Source organism: Callithrix jacchus, chromosome 15 (genome assembly GCF_049354715.1).
Source record: "Callithrix jacchus isolate 240 chromosome 15, calJac240_pri, whole genome shotgun sequence".
Lineage (NCBI taxonomy): Eukaryota > Metazoa > Chordata > Mammalia > Primates > Cebidae > Callithrix > Callithrix jacchus.
The window spans coordinates 50,677,998-50,702,486 of NC_133516.1; the positions used below are offsets into that span (position 1 = coordinate 50,677,998).

At 39.9% G+C, this 24,489-nt stretch overlaps 1 protein-coding gene across 6 annotated transcripts in view; it reads right to left on the minus strand.

Annotated features, from left to right (window-relative positions):
• Positions 1–24,489, minus strand: part of TAFA4 (TAFA chemokine like family member 4) — a 210,268-nt gene that overhangs the window by 149,929 nt on the left and 35,850 nt on the right. For 3 of the 6 annotated variants that reach the window (XM_078351450.1, XM_008981991.5, XM_008981993.4), the window contains exons 2-3: positions 12,079–12,214; positions 7,640–7,755 (exon numbers count right to left, since the gene is read on the minus strand). In XM_078351450.1, the coding sequence (XP_078207576.1) occupies positions 7,640–7,754 (115 nt within the window). In that variant the 5' untranslated portion in view covers position 7,755; positions 12,079–12,214. Of the gene's footprint in view, positions 1–7,639; positions 7,756–12,078; positions 12,215–24,489 lie in introns of those variants that run through there. The other 3 variants (XM_054245849.2, XM_054245851.2, XM_035276075.3) reach the window with 2 other exon arrangements.

The window sequence follows — 24,489 nt, forward strand, 5'->3', positions numbered from 1 at the left end:
ACAACATGGGGAAACATCAGCTCTATCATTTGAATGCCGATCTTTCATTACACATTTCATTACAAATTCTAAAATTAGTAGGGTTCAAATTCAGGTCTCAGTGACAATCCAGGTTCTGATGTGTCACGCGCCTATGAGGCATAAATCAGGCTCATTAGAAAACAAATTCCAGATCAGTACAACATAAGGTAGAAGAGAAAGGCTAACAACCTTGCTCCCACCTGGAGAGATCAGGCAATGTCATATCTGTTTTCCAGGAAAAGACAAACAGAAACACAGACACAGACATGACAGAGACATACATACATACATACATACACACACACACACAGACACACACACACACACACACACCCTGGGCCAGAAAAATGCTGATCTAGCCATTCTGTGGATGTTTCCAATTTCTAGATAGTATCCTGAAGGCACACTCACTAGAGAAGTAATACATATTAATGGCTGATCTCTCCCTTTCAACGTGGGCATCATTTCCTATTGGATATGGTTAGCCAGCAACAGCTCAAACACAGACTATGCCTAGTTAGAAATCACTGTCCTCCACGGGGCAACACTTACTTGAAAAGCCTGTAAAATGACCACAGGTAACTTGGAAGGGAGGGCAGGAAACAGCAACAGTTCACATGTTCATTTCTCTAGCTCAAATCCAATCAGGCTTTGAAAACTCCCTTGAAAGACAAGCCTTCCCCCATCCCTTGCAAATGCTTTCCAAACAGCAAGAAAGACTTTCCAGAGAGCAAAGAAGACTTTTCCAAAATCTGTAACTGTTTGATTTTCAGGAAGAAGAAACACATCTTTACTTTGTACTCCTCTATGCAAAACCAATTTCAAATTGCTCAAATCTCCCACACCCCGGGATGGCTGGTATTTATTTCCAATCCTTTCCCAAGTACTTGTGCAATGTCAGTAAAGAGCTACTGAAAAACTGCCTACTGATAACAACACTGTTGCTATTCACTTATTTCATTTCACGCCCATATAATATTTTTCCTGAAACAAATTTCTCTGTTGTTCTCTCTCTGCCTCTAGGATCCCATTACCCGATCCCTGACAGGTAAGAAAAAGACAGAGACTGACTGGAGACAGCCAACCACCTCAGGCCCTTCTAATCCCGTTGGACTTAGTTACAGTTCTTATCTGATTTCAGACACACCCTAAAATATAAGCATTGATGATACTTGGACTTAGTAGTCAGTGTTTTTAACTCTTGCAAACACGGTCTTCTCACAATCCTTTGTAATGGGTTTTTAAACATCCTTTCGATAATATTATTTCCAGTGTTCTATTCTGAGGCTACCATATGGACCAAAATATTTAAAGCATCCAAGCAACACCTAGGAAAACACAAAACGTCATTTTTCTTCCTGTCCCGTCTCTACCCCTGCTGTTTCCTTTTACCAATGCTTTTATTTTCCTTATACGGAACAAACGATTCCAATTTCCTAGTATAGCACTGACATACAGATGAGGTATTGACCTGTGGCTTTTAAACCCTAAATTGTAGACTTTGTTTAAATGAGTCTAAGGCCATGGCTTAAAAGAAGAAAAAGGGAAGTTTCTTCTCAAGGGTACGGAGAATCTTTTCCCAAACTGCCCAGAGAACTCTTCAAAGACATTGCCTGTTCCACCTCAAAGACTCAAAGAAGGAAGGGTGAAGAAGTCTGCTCTGCCAAGTAGGACGGCTCACAAGCTCATTTAAGGAACTGAAATTCTTTACTCCCGTCAGTAAGACAACCCTTTCTTCCCACAAAAAAAAAAAAAAAAAAAAAAAAAGGATGTAAAGCACGCTCATTTGTCAGACATTTCAAAAAGCTGACCTTGCCGGTGGCACTGGGACTTGAACTTGCAGCTGAGGATATGAGAATAAGCTGACTATTAACACCTCATATAATTTGTTCCTTTCCCTTCTTATTAAATGCTGAGATTATCATGAGCCCATCAAGATGGCATTGAAGAAATATAATATGAGGTACGAGGGAGGTCAATGGAATCCCTCATAATGGAAGCTTTTAGCATCCAGAAAGTGGAGCTGGTACAAAATGAGTGTTTTCACAATCCTTCCCAAGAGGTGGAGATGGAGGTCACTTTGACGGGGTGAAATACACCTCTCCTCAGCCTAACCGTGGCATAGCACGACTGAAATAGAGACTCGTCACCACTCAGACCAAACTCTACCTTGATAGGAGCTACAGTCCAACTTCCAGTTGTTTTTTTTCATCTGAATCGGTGGTTCTCATCTTTGGCTGCAGGTCTGAATAATCACTAGCACTGCTATTAAATAATACAGATGCCTGCACTCTACTTTGTAAGGTTCAGATGGAACATAGCTGCAGTGGGTCCTATGTGTTTTATTTAGTGCAAAAATCCCCAGGGAGAGAATAAAGTAACCACTATTTTATGGATGCCTTTTTCCATTGCTACCAAAACACAGGCCCTTTAAACCATTCCACAGTCTTATCTTTTTCTTGCTCATAAAACAGACTATGTTATTGTGGAGTTGCCTACATAGCAATGTATCCATAGATTTACTGAAATAACCATTCATTGGAAGTAGGACAGGAGGAAGGAAGACAGAGAAAAGTATAGGAGAAACCATATTAAAACAATATCATCAGGTTTCACCCCAGCGGGTAAGTGCTCATTACTGATCAAAATAAGTTTGCTAGTGGGTAATTTTAAGACTTAATGGTTGGTATCACATGCATAAACACACACACACACACGCAACTGTCAAATTATTTTTGCCCCTTCCCTCTCCCTAAAAATATGCTCTTGCAGCAAATAAGAACATAAGCAATTCATCAGGAAACAGAACTGTCTTCCCCATTCTTTATGACTTGAGGTTACAAACCCCACTTACCTGGTACTTTTTCTAAATTTAGTAGTCACTGGTTTAAAAAAAAAAAAAAAACTAAGTAACTAAATAAGACACAAAATAAGTAAAACAAAGAGAGTTAAATACTGTGCTCTATGACTGACCCATGAAAATTAAAATGACTCCTAATTCTAATCTTTAAAAAGGCAACATTAAGACCTAACTCATTATTAGTTCATGACACATAGGCGCTAACCACATGTGACTACTGAGCACTTGAAATGTAGCTATGGCCACATGTTAAAAATGATAATATTTTGAATATATTGGGTTAAATAAAATGTATTAGTAAAATTAATTTCCTCTGTTTCCTTTTACTTTTTTCAGAGTGGCTATAGAACATGCAAAATTACATGTGTGGCTCTATGATAAGCCTTGCCTACCCCCTAGTGTCAGAACTTAGGCAATGCAAGAAAATCATTTTTCAAACTCATTGGTGTAGGTACAATTCACTTCTGCCGGCAAAGTACAAATAGCAACTTGCACAATTTTATCATTTTCACAAATTTAAACCTCAGAGAGACTCCTGTAGTAGATGTTATATGCCCCACTCAATATTTTTGAAAGTACCAGGTTTCTTAGAGAAAATTAGAGATAAAACAGTCCATGCAGTCAAGAGTATTTGCAGGGTTCCTGTAAATTTCAGCCATTAGAGGGGAAGAAGACATGAGCCCAAACTTGGATGCAAAAACTGCCCTTCAGAGAATGTACCCTAAGTAATCGTACCCTAAGTTAACGTAAGCCATCAAAATACACAATCACAACACGCATGTTTTGCATTTATAACAGAAAAAAAAACAGAAAACCTAAATTTCCATAAATTTGAACAGTACAGAACCTCTACAAAATAAAAAAACATTCAAAAGAAGAAGGCATGTCTAAATAAAGATGGCTATAGCATTCGAGCACTCACCAGGCAAACGCAGTTCTCAGCATTTCCCAGACATTAACTGATTCCTTACTAGAACTCTGAGGATTATTTTTATTATTTTTATTATTCTCATTTTGCATAGAAAAAGGCTGAGTCCCAAAGAGGTTTCATAATTTGCCCAAGAATGAAAGAAGGACTGAAGCAAACCTGAAGCTCATGCTGCTTCCTGTGCCATGAGTAATAAAATCTTTTGTCTCGGGCCAGGTGTGGTGGCTCACACCTGCAATCCAAGCACTTTGGGAGGCCAAGGTGGGCGGATCACTTGAGGTCAGAAGTTCAAGACCAGCCTGGACAACACGGTGAAACCCTATCTCTATTAAAAATACAAAAATTAACTGGATGTTGTGGCAGGTGCCTATAATCCCAGCTACTCAGGAGGCTGAGGCAGGGGAATCACTCAAACCTGGGAGGCAGAGGTTGCAGTGAGCCAAGATTGCACCAATTACTCCAGCCTAGGCAACAAAGTAACACTCCATCTCAAAACATAAGTACCAAAATAAAATCTTTTGTCTCTGACCTAAGTATCTCATGCTTTCTGCCCAGCATCCGCGAAACTACGACCAGCTAACCTATCAGCTTTCAAGGAGGGTAAAAGCTCAGACCCTTCGCCATTCTTGACATCGAACTCCTTCCCAATCAGTGAGACATCCTCTCTCTAGCAGATTTAGCCCAAGGCCTGCAAGTAAAAGAGCTCTTAACACCCTTTCTAGGTCACTCTGTTCTCCAGCTTGTTGAAGCCTTTCCCTCCTTAAGATTGAGCTGAAACCTCAGTCTTCCTAAAGTGACTTTCTTCACTACAGTCAGCTTTCTAGAACAATGAAAAACAAGTCTTTTTCTCTTATACATGAGAAAGCTTAAAACCCTGAAAGCTCTGACCACATCTACTTACCCATGGTCACAGTCTTCAGCCGTTCCTGGAATGTGAACCTTTCCAGACTCATTCTAGATGCCTCCAAATGTGAAAACAGCTGCCATTTATGGAATGTTCACTATGTGCTAATCTCTTCACCTACTTTTCCTTATTTACTTATCCCAATAACTCCAATTAAAGTAGATCATATCATTTTTACAGATGATGAAACAAGTTCAGAGAGGTTAAGTGGCCTGGATGAGGCCACACAGCTAAGATGTACCAGAACCAGAATTATATTTGACTTTAGACGCCCCCCCCAAACATTTGATTTCCTTTGTTGCCTCATTTTCAGGCATGCCCCAGTTTTTCCAGGGACTTTAACCAAGCACCACAGCATTTGGTGGAATCGAAACAGCGCAGTCCAGGTTATTTTCAAATTTCTCTGGGGAAATGGAACTATTAAAGTAAATGTATAAATCAATAGCACCCAAGTTTCCAACTCTCTCTCAGCTCAGTCAGAAAACTAGCTATGATTCCAGCTTTAAAGGACCAAATCTGTATTTCTGAAGTGCCCAAATGTTCCCAGTAGTAAATCTTAAAACTGTAAGATGGTCTGTGTCGCAACCACTCGTGTGTACACCGGATGAAACTTCCAGGAAGATCCCTAAATGATCAATTCCACTGGAGTCAAATTGCTGAAATTTCCTTCCAGAAGGCATCTTTCCACTGTGCCATGTTTGCTGCCCTCTTGTGGGGAAATGATGTTCCGCTTACAGCCAAACAAAAAAAAAGGAACAAAAGGACAAACTGCTAACTGAAGAAATAACAGAGTTAGCCCTGGCTTCCTTTTAAAGGAAAAGGATCTGCCAATTGGCCCTTCACCTTTTCTACAGCTTGAAGCTACACAAGTCCTATATGTGTATGTGATCTGCTGCTCAATTATTATGGCAAAAAAACAACAAAAGTGGTCTTTTGTTTCTTATAGTTGCTTAAAAATACCACCTCTGGACTCTGTGGCAATGTATCGGTGCCATCTGTCTTCAAGAAAGAGTCTCACTAACAATCCTGTGAAAATTAGGTGGGTTTTTATTTAGGTTTTTTTTTTTTAATGCTTAAACTAAAATTAAATCTTTGATACACACCTACCATAACACTCCATCTCCCAAAACTGGGGGGAGACTCGCATCTTCTTCCCTCTGTATCTCTTAGGCAGGTAGGTAGAGATATGGTTGTAAAATATCTCCTTGTTTACACACAGCAATCCACAAGCCATTCTTCTAATCCAAGCCATAAAAAGCATCAAACTTCTAACGAGGGGTTCCTAGTGCCACCATTTCTTTAATTGGCCAGTACTAACCACAAAGCCCATAGGACCGTGCTGGGAGCCTTTCTGGACCCTCACACACAGCCTTCTGCAGTTAACTCTCTGCAACTTGCTCCCACTGTAATATACCCGTAGTAGAGTGAAGATCTAACCAGAGTTTCTCAGGATCTCAGTGCACTGCCCCAGTTCTTTCTGGTGATGCCGAGTTCTCCATCAGCTGAGCACTAAATTGGGACGAAAATGCCACATGGACATTGCAAGATTATTAGAGAAAATTTCAGCATGAATGAGAGTGGGTGGTAATCTCACTGAAATGCTTCGCCTATCGGCTAGTCTGACTCTTCAACTCCACTCAGGAAAACAGTGGAGTGATCTTATCTGTATTAAATAGGTAAGATTCAGGACCTCAAACACTACCCTCATGAACAAACTCATAAAAAGAGGCACAGCACAATAACCAACTAGCTGTGGGTACTTCACAGCAGCCAGAGAGTATTGATTTTATGCTGATTTGCTAAAACTTCATTATTTTTCTCATCTTCTTGGAACTGTCAATGGAGGAGGGAAAATTGAGTTGTATTAGATTTTGAAAATTATCTTGAGCCTAAAATTATGACCAGCCTTAAAATATCAGAATAACAAAGTGGAAAGTATGACATGTTATATATTGGTGATAAGAATATCTCATGAGCTTTCCATGCAAAGACCTTTGGAGAGAGAACTTGTAATTCTGACCCATACGTGATTTAGGGTTCAGGCATCACTCTTCCTTAAAGAAGTCAAAACATTTCTGGCACTGCCATGCCTTAGATTACCACAGCTGAGAGAGTAAATTAATTGACAACAAGTCCATTGACAAATATGAATTATTCAGGAAAACACAATTCACTGGGGAGTTTCCACTGTGTCACTTTAAATGTTGATGCAGGAAAGAAAGGACAGAAACACAAAAAAACGCAAACTGATCTGTAGCTGATGGTTTTGATCTCACCTTTAAAAATCAGCAATGCACAGATAAGAGTTTCCCTATAAGTTATCAGAATGACTGCCTCTAAATCTTTTAACAACCCCCATTTTAAGTCCCTTAAGTTACCACAGCTTTTTCTTTCTGTCTTCTTTTGAAAAAGATCATGTAGCCTATTTTCTCCACATATTTAAAAAAGGTCTTAAATTATATGACTGTTCCCTTCACTAAGGCCCTGTAAGTGTTAATTGAAGTTTATCATAAAGATGTTCTACTTCTGAGGAAGCTGTAGGAGTGTGTGGATGGATGAGTGGATGGATGGGCAGACAGATGGACTGATATGTACACACACACACACACACACACACACACACACACACAGGCCAACCACACAAATTGCTGCTGGTTTTCTGGGATTCCTTGAGAAAAAGTGCTATAAAAATAAAAGTGTGTCCAAGAAAATAAAAGTTTTTAAAAGCCTGAAAAATATTTTTTTAAAACTCTTAAAGCACTAAACCATTAAACTGTGTTACACCACCATATTTCATGCTTCCTCTAGTTATTTACACACCATTGGAAGCTCTCATCAGTTACCTGTGTCCAAAATGTGGACTCTGACATTTGGAGGGGTTTTATTAATTGATCTCAGCTGTGCATAATGAGCTTAAAGGACTTACCTGTATGTCCCCGGAGATGCTGGCTTGAGGCGGACATCAGCTTACAGCACACCATTAACACGTAGGCTAGAAAGAGCCAGTGCGACAGCAACACTGACTTAGCACAGACTCTCATCCTGGAGGAAAAGCAGGGCTGGAGTCAGTCAGGGCTGAGGAAGGCCAGGCTCCCTGGCAAGCATCATCCCAGGAAGGCGGGAGAGAGCAGGAGCTGGACTTCTTTTCTCCCAAGAAAACAGAACACCAATCAAACCTTATTTGCACTGAGCATTAACTAAATTTTCAATAAACACCTTTGATAATTACAAAGGTGTTCACTGAAAATTACAAAAATTTAAAATTCAATAAACACCTTCTCAGTGAGAAGCTCATTTATCAATCCCCAAGTTGTGCTCAAGTTGCCCTAACATGGGGATTTTATTCTATTTTATACCATGAGATGTAAAAGCAACACACTTAGAGCTAGATGCAAATAAAATATATATGGTTTCTAGATCTGAAAGAATTTATGGAGATTTTGCACATGTAGTCCAAGAACATTCTCCTGGTTTCTCTGACTATATACTAAGGATTTCTGGTCTGGAAGACTAGATTCACAGTTGACTAAACCAATCTCAAGATTTGGAGAGGAATGTGTGCAAATCCAGGTGAATATAAAATAAATTTAACTTCCTATGATGGACAGTATCAAAACAGTTGCTCAGACAGTTCAGTTCACATTACAGTTGCGTGGTCTATTCTAAAATAAAAGAGTAAAACAAGGAATGTATCAAAATCATTATTCCCAGCTGCCTAATTGTCTGCCCTTTTTTTCTAACATCATAAGGGAATCAAGTAAATAGAACCTGATGAACTTTTGGTGTTAGCTTTTTTTAAATTAAGGTTTCAAGCAAAAGTCACTGCATTTGGCACCTGAAATTCTAGTGAGACTAGGTTCTGCCTCACACATGCCTGTGGCATCCATTATCACCACAATGGATCAAAGAAACTCCCTTCAGCATATGCAAATGTATACACACTTATGGGCCCACAATAAAAAACATGGGTTTGGATTCTTGGTCTTGGGCACCTGAGTTTGGCCTCTTGCCGGAGTCACACTACAGGTAAGGCTCCTAAGGAAGTCCTCTAAGGAAGCATCTCTAGCTGCCAGCAACACAGCAGTGCTTCTACCAAAGTCCCGGTTCCCTGCTCCAGCGAAAACTCATGAAAGCCTCAGAGGAACTCCATGCCCATACCACACTCCCAGGCACACACAGGTTCTGCTGCCAGCCTTCTCTCCCACGACTCCTCAAAACTCAGTCAAATAGACCTTGATAAAGGGTGTATTGCTTATTGATTTGAGACTTATCTCCTTTTAAGCAGCCAAGCCAATCATCTTTGAAGAACTTGATGTTAAAAGTAATACAAAGCATTGGCTTCTTTTTGCCCCTTTAAACTCTTTCAAAATGGTTTTAAACTGCTATCTTGGGTACTTTGCATTGCAGCAATATAAAATTAATCCTTTATTTATGTGATGCCTTGAAATTTTCCCTTTTGGGGCCACTAATGACAACGAATTGGAAGCCACAGTACCTGATCCAGCTTGTAAATGTGTTTTGTTTGATCTGCGCTTTTTTTTTTTAAATAAATTGAATTGGTTGCCAACACATAAAATGTCCAGATTGCATATTAGAATCCAGATTCTCTTGGAAAATTATTCCTGGCATCCCTGGGCTCACATTTCCACATGGGAGTAACAGGCTGGGGTGGTCGCACCTGCCCCTAGACAGGTCTCCACAGTCCCTCCCTCAAGCCAGTACCTTAGGCCCAGCCAGCCTGACTCATTCACATGTGGCCATGTGAACTTCTGATCCTTAGGTAAGAAAAATAAGCCTTTGTAACAACTAGAGCAATAGCTGACACTGGGGTAACAACTGGAATTTTAAAACGTTATGTGTGAGAAAGGGTGTTTCATTTTTTTAAAAATCATCAAATATGGGAATTTGAGCCTCTGGGCTTCCCCCAAATTATATGATTGATAATAGCATCTCAAATTCATGGAAGGTCCACATATTTTCTTTGCCACCTTTCAAGCTGCTTCTAGAGTTTGTCCCCTTCACGCGTGTACATGGAGGTTGGGGAGAGGGAAGGCATGCTTTAAGAAACTAAAGGCCCTTAAAAGCAGAGAGGCTTCATGTTTCTGTGTAACTTTGGAATGCTAGGAACATCTGAAGCAAATTACCAAACTTAGAAGTTTAAAACAACAATCTATACCCACACTACCCTCAACCCACCCAATCTCATCTGATCTCAGAAGCTAAGCAGGGTCGAGTCTAGTTAGTGCTGGGATGGGAGAAGTTTGAAACAACAATATATTATCTCATAGTTTCTGTAAGTCAGGAGTTTGGCATGTTCTGGCTGGGTCCTCTGCTCAAACTCACAGGCTAAAATCAAGGTATCAGCTGGGTGTGTCCTCATCTGGAGGCTCAATTGGGGAAGGATCACTTCCAAGTGTTGGCAAAAGCCATTTTCTTGGGACTATCTGACTGAGGTCCCTGTATTCCTGCTATCAGCCAGGAACTGCTTTCCAGGCTTTGCCACATCCTTGCCACATGCCCCCTGCATATAATCCTTCATGGTTTGAATCTCTTCTTCCAGGAAAGGCTCAGTCCCTTTTTAGGGTTTACCTGATTATGTCGGTCCCACCCAGGATAATCTTTTTTTTGATTAACTGAAAGTCAGTGAATGTGAGACCTTAAAAACACTGGTGAAATACCTTCATCTCTGCCTTACAGGTGTAATCTAATCAAAGATGTGAATCTCATCATAACCACAATTTCACCCACACTCAGAGGAAAGCAAGTCATTATTTAAAATATTTAAAATAATGTTCCACTATTGGCAATAACTGAATGAAATATCTCTAATACAAAGAGAAAAGGTTTAACTTGGCAAAACCATAAACTGATAGATGATTTGATCATGTGTGTCAAATGTTCACAATGTTCATATCCTTCAACCCAGCAGATCATTTAATGGATTTAACCCTAAAGAAATAACGATCAATGTATGGGACTTTTTTATTGTTTATACTACTGAAAATGATCTGGCCATGCATGGTGGCTCATGACTGTAATCCCAGCACAATGGGAGACTGAGGTGGAAGTATTGCTTGACGCCAGGAATTCAAAGCAGGAATGAGCTATGATTGTACCACCACACTCCAGCCAGAGCAAAGAGTGAGACCCTGTCTCAAAAAAAGAAGGCAGGGAGGCAGGGATGGAGGGACAGAGGGACAGAGGGAGGGAAAGAAAAGAAAAATGATCCAAGTGTTTTACAGTATGAGACTGGTTAAACAAAATATGACACAGCCATGAGATGGGATGTTTTTCAGTAATGAAAGTGATTATTATAAAATGAAACAAAAATGTATTTTAAATATATGAATTATGTGACAGCCTGGGCCTGTTGTGCCTTCAGATCCATTCTTCCCCTTTCCCCTGTACTGAAGACTGGAGGGTCCTCTAGGCTGCATTTCCCAGGCTCACAGATTAGCTGGTTACTGGCTGGGTTCAGTCAAGGAAGGGCAACAGCTGAAGTCTACAGAATGTGAAAAGGGATAGGCAAGGACATCTCTCCCTGCCTTCTCCGTCTTTGGCAGATCTGTGGATTGGCCATTTCTCCACCATGGCTCTAGTTCCCGACAGAAGGGCCCACTATGGTTGCAGCCTGCAGTCTAGTTCCCTTCTTCTAGGTACTGCTTCCCCATGGACTACTTCCATGATCCCCAGCCAGGGCATGTCTTCTGTTCAGTTTCCCTGACTCTCTCATCATATGTATAACCAGTCTCCAAAATTCGCTTTCCAGTGGACAAATACGGAAATTGGAGAAAATGCATTCCCAAGACATGCAATTTACCCAACCTCACGGAGCAGTGAAAAAGCCAGCAGAATGGTTTCTGTTTTCCTGGTTGGATTCCAACAACAAACCACTAAAATCAGAAGTCTCAAGGGCAGACATTCCAAATCCCAGGCAATGATCCCTAATCCATCTTCTTCTTAAATGGATAATTCTAAAAAACGAGTTGCTGGGTAAGTAGCAACAAGTTCCTAGTCCCTAAAACAAGTATTCTCTTAACAATAGCTCAACAAGCATTCCCCTAGAGAAATGCCAGGCAGGGTGGTCAGGGTAGGGCCAGAAAGCTATTCAGCAATAGATTTATATTTCCTCATCTTTTCCCCTACTGAATAAACCAAAGTACTGTTTTGCAAACTGAAATAATTTCTTTCACAGGTGAAAGCTAAAATGAAAAGATCAACATTTCCCCAAATTCCTAAAAATTCTATGTAAAAGCAGGCTTCTAAAAAAAAAAAAAATCATCAACTCCAGGATACTCAGTTTTGCTGAAATTCTCAATATTTTGTAAAGATATTACCTCTAGGTGAACATTAAAATAATCTTACCTTGGAGACTTTGTAAGATTTGGTTCCAGTCAAACACAATTATTCCAGGATGTATTTCAGTGTGACTCCGAATTCCCATCTGTAGCTAGAACCAATCATTTCTGCCGTTTGAAAAAATTATCATAGCTCAGAAGACCTATGTCAAAAAATGCCAAAAAAAATGGAATCAATTAGCATTTTAATGTTAAAATGAAACTAATTTCCAGCAGCAAAATAATGGTTTTTACCATGCCACCTGCAGTTTCGGCAAATGGCAGACAGCCAAACATATCCATAGTTGTGAGGTATCCTAATATTAGGGAGGAAAAGATAGAAAACTGTACAGTCATTAACTAGCCACATATTAGTTAACACAATATAGTTTTAAAGAACTTCCTGCAATGGGAAGGGTATTCAAAATGTCACAGAGGGCCCCAAGTCATTTGAAATGCAGCGATTTCACTCTCGCATTTCATTGACCACTGGACAAAACCTGAAGTTGGAGATAACGCATTCCCAAGACATGCAATTTGCCCAACCCCACAGATCAGTGGAAAAGCCAGCATAAAGCTCTGAATTCTTAGGTTTGTGTGTGACATAAGCCTGAAGATGATGCTAGACAATCTACAAGGTTGCTTTTTGAAAAAATGTTAATAGGACACCAAGTGAAAAAGTATTTTCCAATATAATCCACCATACCAAATTATAAAGAGCACTTGTGAATACCACAATCGACACTCCCTCAATGCACAAACATAAAAAAAAAAAAATTCTACTCAGTGAACACGTTTGTAAAAGGACTCAGATGGTCCTAAAGCAAAGACATCTTGAGGAAAAAACAGAACATGAAACTATACCGTTTGTAATGATGCTAAGTTAAATACATCTCTCCCAGTAGTAGAGATCAGAGAAAAATAATGATACACATTAATAAATATTCAAGTTGCAAATATAACATAAAAATTATTTTTGAAATGCAGTCTAATTACTTTAGAATCCTGTAAACCAATTAAGAATCCACCACCAAGCACAACTGAGATTTTTCTCTTAGATAACCGGAAGATAATTTCACAAGTTTGATTAGAGAACACTTTCGGTGATAAATTTGAAGACTCACCACTCTGGGGCTTCATATAAGACAGTATGGGCCTTGAGTAATCAGTTCAACAAGAGGGAAATGGCTTTAAATAACTGTATAAATATGAATTGCTCAGAAAAAAAACAACTTGAAAATGTTCATCTCCCAGATCCTCTAACTTTATTAAGAATGTTGTTTGTTCTTATGTCCACCCAAGGGCATGATGTGACCTTCTGCTATCAGAAAGAACTACACAATACAATTTATCAGAACCCATCATAATGAACTCCCCACATACTGGAAACCAAAATGACCTTTCCTGGCTAATATTTATCTTTTCTTCACACAAAAGGAACCACTGGGTATTCTTTCTTCAATTCATTAAAAAAATAGATCCATCAGATTAGAAAGTAATGTGATCTAATAGTTCATATGTCAGACAAGGAGCTTGGAGTTTAATTTTAGGCTGAGCCGTAACTCATTCAGTCGTATTTTCCCAGAGTGTACCTTAGGCATTTGCTTGAAAGAATTAACTCTTTCTTGTCATGTCTTAGTCTGTTTTCTGCTGCTATAACAGAACAGAAATTGGGTAATTTAGGAAGACATTTATTTCTCACAGTTCTGGAGGCTGGGAAGTCCAATATCAAAAAGGCAATTAAATTTCAACACGAGTTTTGGAAGACACATTCAAGCCATAACATTCCACCTTTGGCCTCCCAAAACTCATGTTCTTCTCACATACAAAATATATTCATTCCACCTAAATAGCCCAAAAGCATCAATTCAAAAGCCCAAAGTCCAGAGTTCCATCTAAATCAGATATGAGACTCAAGGCATGATTCATCCCACCTCAAATGTCCTCCAGCTGTGAGCCTATATAATCAAAACAAGTTATCTACTTCCAAAACACAATGATGAAACAGGCATAAAACAGACATTCCCATTCCAAAAGGAAGAAATAGGAAAAAGAAAGAAGAAACTGGTTCCCAGTATGTCCAAAACCCAACAGGGAAAACAACATTAAGTCTTCAAGCTGAAGAATAATGTCCTCTAGCTCCATAAGTCCTGCATCCTGGACATGCTACAGCAGAAATTAGGTTACCAATGCCTTGGGCAGCCCTGCCCCCATGGCTTGGCTGGACCCCATCCACTCAGCAGCTGTCTCAGGTTGGTGTCTTGTTCCTGCAGCTCTCCCAGGCTGGAGTGGTACACCGGCAGCTGTACATTTCAGGAGTCTCTGAGGTAGTCTCACTCTCATAGCTCCACCTTAACAGTGTCCCCTAGTACTGCTCTCTGTGGTGGCTCCTCCCTTGTAACGAGTTTCTGCCAGGACCTCCAGACTATCTGATACATCCTTTGAAATCTATGCAGAGGTGGCCATGGCTCCAAGGCTCACATATTCTGTACTTCCACAGGATCAGCACCATGTGGACGCCACCAAGGCATACCACTTGTTCCCTCTGAAGCTCTGGCACTAGGTGTACCTGGGCCTGCTTGAGGGGTGCTGCATTGGAATTTGGGGAACAGAATTCCAAGGCTGCATAGGGCAGTGAATGCTGAGGTCCCACAGGTACCACTTTGGAAATCTCTCTCTCAAGGTCCTAGCTTGCTGAAAGGTCTGTAGAATATTGTCAGGGTAATTCTCTCATTGTCTTAAACTGCACCTGGCTACATTCTAGCTGTATTAATCTATTTAGCAAATGAGTGCCTGACCGCACCCTTAGCATTTTCTCCCAAATATGCTGTTTTATTCTTTACATGGCCAGGCAGAGAGTCTTCCAAAGCTTTCTATTCTGCTTCCCCTTTAATTATAAATATTTTTTCTATTCACTCATTTTACTGTGAGCACCCAAAAGAAACCATGCAGCGCCTTGAATGCTCTCCTGCCACATATTCTAGATCATTGCCCTTAAATTCCACCTTCTATAAAACCCTAGGGCATGGACACAATTCAGCCAAATTCTTCACGATGTTAAAGCAAGGATTGTCTTTACTCTGGTTTCCAATACCATGTTTCTCACTTCTGCTTGAGACCTCACCAGAATAGCATTTACCGTCCGTATCTCTAACAACATTCTGATCACAACCTCTTAAGTGATCTCTAAGAGGTCTCAGACTTTCCCTACAGCTATTCTCTTCTCTCCTCTGAGCCCTCACCAGAACTACCCTTAACACTCCATTCACAGCAATACAGGATTTTTTCAGCATTTACTTCAAAACTGTTCCAGCTTCTACCCATTACCCAGCTCCAAAGCTGCTTCCACATTTTCAAGTATTTGTTATAGCAATAACCCCACTCTCTGTACCAATTTTTGCCATTGTCTGTTCTCTTCTGCTATAATGGAATAACTGAAACTGGATAATTTATAAAGAAAAAAATGTATTCTCATAGTTCTAGAACTAGGAAGTCTAATATGAAGGTGCCAGCATCTGGTGAGGGCCTTCTTGCTGCATTACCCCGTGGCAGAAGATGGAAGGGGAAGAGTACTCAGGAGAGCAAGAAAGGACTGAACTCGCTTTTATGACAATCCACTCTCACAATAAAGAACACAGCCCCCAAGATAATGACATTAATCTGTTCATGAGGGTGAAAGCCTCGTGACCTAATCCACCTCTTATGATCCTACCTCTTAATACCATCACAATGACAAATTTCAACATGAGTTTTGGAGGGGACCTTTCAACTGTGTCACTTCTAAACTTCAGACCATTAAAGATCAATAATTTTGTGCATGGCATCAAAAGAAAAGCATTTACTTGCAATCATTTCATTCCTCTGTTGTTCCAACACAGTCCTTTCTGTCAGTCTGCTTCAAAAGTCATTTGTTTTTAAAGAGTCTCAATGTTCTCGGTGATGAAAGACATGGCCCACATCTAGAGTAAGAAAACTTTTTTAGAACATGTCTGGTCATTCTCGGAATGAACTAAAAAGATGGCAGATGCTGGGCTGCATTTTTCATCTTCTGCCTGAAGTGTGGGTATTACATGGAGACAGTCACTGATTTACTACAAAAGAGCAGAAAGCCTATTTATGTCTCTTGGCACCAAGAAACTTTGAGGTTCCCAGGCAGAAGAGACCATTCTTCAGATGTTTAATTTACTTCCATGTTACACAAGAAAGAATTTTACCTACACTTGATCTCTTATCAAGGAAAATCGAGAGGCTTTGCCTTCCTCTTCACTTTATCTTCTTGCCTCCATTATCAGTGAGGTAAAATCCCCCAGAGAACTATTCTTTCCAGAACATAGTCACTCACTTGTAGATGGGCACCTTCAGAGCACCTCTTCTGTCTGAAAACCCCCCTCACTCCACATGTGAATTTGCAGGCCATCTTATTCCCCCCATCTTTCCACTCAAAATCTATGATGATGAAATACCAGTTCCTCTTAAAATTGAAAAACACAGTGACCTTAAACCTGGATCTAATCACGAGGAAAATCAAATGAACTCAAATTTGAGAAAATCCTGCAATGTAATTTTTCTGTATTCTTAAAGAGTATCAAGGTCATGAAAGACAAAAAAAAAAAAAAACAAAGAAAAATAAACATGAGAATTGTCTCAAATAAAGGCAAGAAATATGGCAGCCAACTGCAACTGCAATCTACATTGGATCTTGGACCAGGAAAAACAGTCATTCTCAGAATGAACTGTACACCCACACAAAAGCAAGGACACATATATGTAGCCCATAAAGGCCATTACTGAGAAAATCAACAGTATCTGAATATAGCCTGTAGAATGCATTACAGTGTTCTACAATGTTAAATTTCCTGATTTTGATTCTCATACTGTAGTTAAGGAAGAAAATGCCCTTGCTATTAAATACACCCTGAAATATTTAAGAATAAAGGGGCAAATGCCTCCCATTTATTTTCAAATGACTTTAAGAAAACATGAGCGGGAAGAAGGAAAAAGGAAAAAGAGAGAGAAGAGCAGAATAGAGGGAATGAGAAAGAGAAGAAAAAGGAAATGAATGAATGCAAAAACAAGCAAAAGGTAAACAATTGGTGAATCAGGGCACAGGGTATATGGGATTCTCTGTACTATTCTTTGAACTTTTCATTAAGTTGGAAATTATACCAAAGTAAGACATTACATACGTACTTAAAAGGCTTCAGTTTATAAAATATACTAAAAACTGAGAACTTATTGCCAATTCTAAACAATAAGGAGAGTTGAAAGCTTGAATGTTCTGGTTAATTCAACTCTCTGAGCATTCACCCAAGCCTCTAGAGGAGGTTTATTTGTTTTTATTTTAAAAACCCTTACATAGCACCTGCCAGGAACCATGTACTAGTTAGTCATTTTAAAATATACACTCACTTAAAAAGGATTTATGTACATCACGATACGGCATAGGAAGAAGTGTCTTGTCCAAGCTCACTAAGCTAGTACGTGACTAAGCCAAGATTCTAATTTTTGCTGTCTGGTACCGAGGTACCTACAGTTTCAGTTCTAGTAAAAGTATCTCCAAAAAATGTCAGTCCCTTTTCATGATTTAGTAAACGAGGAGAATAAATCTTTCTTCAGGTCTTGAAGACATTGGTCATCAATCAGACATTAAAAATTCTATCTGTGGCTGAATTTGTGTAAACATTGGACTGAATTTGTTAGCAGATGCTGGAATTGTGCCCATGATGGTTTACATTAATACCTAAATAAATATTGCCTCATTTCTGAAAAGCTAGTGAAAAACAGTGGCACAGGCTTCTGATTTGCTACTGATTTATTAAAGGTTAACTAATGTCATTTCCCAAATTAAGACCGAGTATGCAAGAACTACACACAGCTTGAGTGCCATCACCACCATTTTTTTTAACCAGATGGAAAACAGCTGTACTTCTGAATGGAAGTCTAAACATTTCAGTGAAGATATACCAGAGCCAGATTATGCATGAGGCTAAATTACTTCGGCTGATTTCTATGAAGGAATTCAGCACCAAAACGTTAAAAATGGATTTCTGTGCATCCACTCAAACTCACCTCCTAACACATTCTAATTCAAAAGCATTTTTACAACAATACATAGCAAAGCAGAATATACTTAATAACAGACAAACAGACCAAGTGCTACGAAACCACACTGCCCTTTCCTGCCTGCCCACTTAGCAGGGAAGTCTCCAAGCACATCTTGCATCACCTCCAGAGTGAGGAGGTTTGGATAATTAGCTATTTCCAGACTCACAATCAGTTCATCTCTGACCTCCCAGGCTGGGATCTACCGGGATAGCCTGGTGCCTTCTGTACTCAGCCCCTTGGGTATCAGGGCACAAGTAGGAATAATTTTTCCAGCTAATGATGTAAGAGGTGACACCCTGAAGAGTTTAGACATTGTGGCTAATCATTTATCCATACTAATTTCCACACAGACAGATGATGATGGAAGTTGGAAATGTTTCAGAAATCAGCAACCTGGGTTTGGAGAGTAACTAGAGGGTTTTATGAGTGGAAAGTAGTGATCGTTTTCAATCCGATAATCAATAGAAATTCTGAAGCAGAACTTGCCTACATAAAACTATTCATCATTTCTCCACACAGAAATGAGGAAAGATGTTTCCATTTCCAGTTGCTTAAATAACACAATCACATGGAATTGTCTTCAGAAATCTGCAAACGGCTTTTCCACCAAAGCAACACAATGAAATGTAACTTCTCTCTTGACAAATATATCCTGAAATAAGGCAGGCATTAATGATCTTCTTATATTAAAGAGTGTGCTGGTGAAAGCAAATGTACTTAATAGGTTACCAACATTTATGTGAATATATTTCAAGCACTAATACATGGCAGAACCTCCCTCCACTGAGCTATCATTTATAATTATCACATATGTGACATTACTTTGTATTTAAGGAATGTTCATTGTCTTATGTTAAAGCAACCATATTTTCCCACCAATCTGTGGTATATACATGTCATAAATTGCTTTTTATTGCTTGCTTAAAAACATCAGTGAAGAATTTACTACTGAACAATTTTACAACATGCTAAAGCATATTGTAAACGAGCCATTAAAGACAATAACTGTCTATTAAATATTAAAGAATTTTATAAATGGCATTTTAATTTCAAGTGTTACCAATACCATCTCATCTAAATTAGGTGGTAGAGAGTTGTTTTAGAAATGTGAAAAGGTTGGAGGGGTGGATGAGAGGTCATGGATGCTCTAAAAGCCCTGCCTTGACCACTACGCAATCTATGCATGTAACAAAACTGCACACGTGCTCAAAGAAAGAAAGAAGGTTCTTTTCCCATTTTTAAAAAGGGCTCTTCTAGTCAGAGATGATTTAAATAAGTAGACATGCTGTTTGTGTAAGGTTTACATTCTGTCATTGTAAGAACTGAGGAATTCCTTAAAACCACACAGCATCTTAAGGGCACTGATGCATTCCTTTCTAATGGATATATGGTCAAATCACGCATTTTGTTAACGAAGAAAAACTCCAGCCTTCAAGTGACCATGAAGTAAAAAGTACAAAAGCAATCACTGCTAAGTGATAATGGTTAATTAAGAGACGGTATACATAAAACTTAGCTGGCAAGTTACATAAAATAAAATAAGCTCACCAAAATCGGCAGCAGCCAGCATGGCTCCGCAGCTTGTTGTCCAAGTGAAATTGCCCAGGTCTGGGGACTGAGCAAATGTAAACCATAATGACAGTTTAGCCATAAATCTCTCAAGGCCTAATTATCCTTACTGCAGAGGATTTATTTCTTTTAATTAGACCAGTTTTTAATTGGAAATTTTCCTCTCATTTCTCATTTTTCAAATAAAACAGAGCCTCTAAGGACTTTTTTTAATATAATCAGTAGCCAACATAAATGTTGGAGGCTATCTACAAGTTGCCAAGCACTTGAATTTTATCCAAAAAGTTTTTACATGATAGGATCTATCTTCTACATAAAAACTTTTCATAAATATTAAATAATGGGTTTTCTAATACTATCATCATTGCTATGGGTAAATGGTAGTCTATTTACTTATAACCAGAATGTAAAGTTCTTGGGGAGGAATAATGTCTTATTTCTCTTCTACTGCAACTGCTAGTGCAGTATCTTGCATACCATGGAAGCTAAATGCTTTGTTAAGAAATGAATAAATGTAAGGCCCTAGTTTCACTCCCAAATGAATGGTCATTTAACCTCTATGCTTCCCAAATTCCTCATCTGTAAACAAATATAGTTTAACTGGGTGACTTCCAAGGTGCCTTCCAGCTGTAACAATGACTCGTGGACCATTTTAGGAAAAATACAGTGTGAATTAGCTACTGTTAACAAACAGCTCAGGGACATATATATACACAGCAAATTCAGCCATGAGCGGATTATATGGCAAGACAAAGCCCATCGCAGACAATATTGGCCATTCTAATCTGTTAGTGGGATAAATGCTTCTTAAAATTTAATCTAACCATGTATTACATTTCAACCTTAAATTCATCTTTTGTTTGACATTGGCGCCCTCCTGTGGGCAAAAAAGGAAATCTTTTGACCATGCTAACATGTTAACTGGTTTACAATATGTACGTTTTTATTATAATAATTACACGTTTAAATTTTTAATAAAGCCATATTTATAAATAGAATTCTAACTATCCTTAAACAAACATAAGATATAATTTAAGTAACACTATAACACTAAATAGTATTACCAAAAGAAAAAGTTAAATCAAAATATACTGACAGTGTCTAAATGAAGGTAATTATTTCTATGGAATACTACACATAATAAATGCAGGCTTAATGGGATTCAGTGTTTGTTGATTCTTCCTGTTACTTCTTTCTTTGTTTTTTTTCTGAGACAGAGTCTCACTCTGTCACTCAGGTTGGAGTGCAGTGGCACTATCATGGGTCACTGCATCCTTGATCTCTGGGACTCAGGTGATCCCCCCACCTCAGCTTCCCAGGTAGCTGGGATGATAGACACTTACCCCCATGCCTGGCTCATTTTACATATTTTTAATAGAGACAGGGTTTTACCACAGTGCCCAAGCTGGTCTCAAACTCCTGGGCTCAAGCAATCCTCCTGCCTCGGCCTCCCAAAGTACTGGCACTAGCCACCACACCCGGCCCCGTTACTTCTATAACACAAGTCTATGCTATGAACTATCAAAGGTCCTAAGCTATTTAAAGATATTCAAACACCCAGCCTGTGTGTACTGAAAGCAGACTCGCTACTGGCACTATACTAAAGCATGCTGGGGGAAATTAGAAAACTGATTCTTGTCAATTCAAAGGTGACAATCTAACTAGAAAAGGCAAAAAAAAAAAAAAAACACAAGGGGCAGCCAACAGAGTAGGCCATTTGATATCTGGCAGTGTGTTTTAGCATAATGAAAGCAAACACTTTAACCATATGGAAAAGGGTAAGATTACTGGTGACTGCTGTAATCCAGGAAACCTTCCTGGAAGAGGCAACAACACAGAACAGTAAAAGACAAGACAGAAGAAAGCAGTAAAGAGGACTTTGAGGGTGTATTTGGTTTTGTTTGGGTTGTTTTTCTGTTTTGGGGGGGTGGTTTTTGAGACAGAGTTTCACTCCTGTTGCCCAGGCTGGAGTACAATGGCATGGTCTCAGCCACAACATCCGCCTCCCTGGTTCAAGCAATTCTCCTGCCTCAGTCTCCCAAGTAGCTGGGATTACAGATACCCACCATCACGCCCGGCTGATTTTTGTATTTTTAGTAGAGACAAGGTTTCGCCATGTTGGCCAGGCTGATCACAAACTCCTCACCTCAGGTGATCCACCAACCTCAGCCTCCAAAGTGTTGGGATTACAAGTGTGAGCCACCATACCCAGCTGTTTTTGGTTTTGTTTATTGTTCTTTTTGAGGGGAAAGGTCTGTATAGGTGTGTGAGTTTGTTGTGTTTTGATTTGACTAGGTAGGGGAAAAGGAAGAGCCACTAAAGGAAACCACAAAACTCATCTAGAGAAAAGAGGAGGGGAGATATGGTGACTAGGGGGAATTAGCTATACACTGCAAAATGAGAGAGAAGAGCTAGCACAGCCTCCATGTTTTATTTCTGTGTTCACTGAGTCACTTCTGCATGATTTATTCAACAAATATTTTTTTAATCAACTCTTCTGTGCCAGAGCCTGTGCTGGGTACTAGACACAGAGGGTGGACAAGGTTCCCAGTGTTCTCGAGCTTGCATTATAGCATAGGGAGATAAACAGGTAAACAAGCATGAATGAGGTAACTGTGGACTGAGAGAAGCATTACAGGAAAACCTAAGTGAACAGTGTGATGGAGACTAGCTGAGCTAGGAGGAAAGGAGGTTAGCTACTTGGACTGGGTGTTCAGGGATGGCCTGGCCTCACTGAGGTGACTGTGACATCATGGTGAATTACATAATGTGACCTTCCAAGGGAAACATATTCCAGGTAAAGACACAGTACAAAGGACCTGATGCTAAAATAAGCTTGGTGTGTTCAGGAGCGGAGGGGTAGCTAGGGCGACCAGAGGGGAGTAAGCAAGGCAAAGAGAGGTAGGAGGTAATGTTAGGTAGCAGGTGATGGCAGAGAGGTCCCCAGGGACAGACCAGACAGAAACTTGCAGGCCATCATGTACCATTAGAATTTTATTCCAAATGTGGTACGGAGCTTTAAGCAGGAGAGAAAGAGGCGATGGTTCACAGCCCTCCAGCTGCTGGGTAGAGAATGCCCTGGTGTGGGGGCAGGATCAGAAACAGGGAGATGGCTGCAGAGGTCCAACCAAGAGATGGCCTGGAGCAGGACGGTAACAACAGAGCCCAAGAAAAACTGATTGTCTAAAGCCAAAAGTAGCACTGAGCACACAACAGGTTCTTAACAAATCCGTGAATGAATGAGTGCTTGAGTGAGTAAGTAGCAAACCATTATTACCAGCCTTGCAGCATGCCACTGGTGTTTTACCTCTCTCTAGAGCTGGTGTCTGTCTTATGGGCAAGTACAACAAACACTGACATAGATGGCCCCAAGAGAAGAAAAAGTGGCAAAACACCTTACTGACTGCTTGTTGACACAGACTAAGGTTTTGATGAGAAGTACAAGAGAATGAATTTGGCCAGCTATCTGGAGTAGGGTACCAATGAAGCCAGGCCTCTAAATGGTAACCTCTCACACCCCTGCTAGGTATTCCAGACGCTCCATGTGGAAGCAAACTACCGAACTACCTATAAGGTTCAAATGTCTTTAATACTAGTTTTTATCTTATGGAAGCTGTACTTCATATAAGCTATTGTTTCTTTGTTTTGTTATTAAGACAGAGTCTCAGTCTGTCACCCAGGCTGGAGTACAGTGGCATGATCTCAGCTCATTGAGGCAACCTCTGCCTCCCAGGTCCAAGCGATTCTTCTGCCTCAGCCTCCTGAGTAGTCAGGTGCGCCACCACACCCGGCTAATTTTTGTATTTTTAGTAGAGACAGGGTTTTGCCATGTTGGCCAGTCTGGTCTCAAACTCATGATCTCAAATAATCCGCCTACCTCAACCTCCCAAAGTGCGGGGATTACAGGCATAAACCACTGCGCCCAGCCTAATCTATTGTTTTTCACTCTTCACTTTGGCTACTAGGAAGCTGAGAGCAAAATTGACAGTTCATCTTCAGTAAATGAACAGGATCTTTCACCCTGCCTTTTATATGCTAATCTTATGCTTAATTATCCTTATTTATTGGCCGTCCCTGCAATCCCAGCACTTTGGGAGGCAGAGGAGGGCAGATCATCTGAGGTCAGGAGTTTGAAACCAGCCTGACCAATATGGTGAAATCTCATCTCTACTAAAAATACAAAAATTAGCCATACATAGTGGTACATGTCTGTAATCCCAGCTACTTGTGAGGCCGAGGCAGAAGACTCGCTTGAACCCATGAGGCAGAGGTTGCAGTGAGCCGAGATCACGCCATTGCACTCCATTCTGGGCAACAAGACCAAAATGTCTAAAAAAACCAAAAAAATCCTTATTTTTCCTTTTATTTCTCATTTCAATGATTATTCTTAAAGGCACTCTCAAATCTGTTTTGATGAAGATAGACACAAATAAATGAATATATCAACAGGACACCATACGCTGTAACAGGTCCAAAGTTCAGATTGTCCTAAAAGTCTCTCCATTGACTCTCTATTTCTACCCATCCCACTTGCCAGAACAAAACTCAAAATTTCTCCCTTGACATGGTTACCTCAGGTGTGAAAGCATTCTTTTCTTTCCAAATGAAAAATGTTTCCCACACAGTACAACACAGGGAGTCAAAGGCAACTGACCACATTGGGATTCACTGACTGATTTCCTAATGGCAAGGTTGTGAGGGGATGGGACAAAGGACCAGTCAGGTTTGGTTTCAGGTAAATAGGAATGGGAGGAATAAGGTCCAG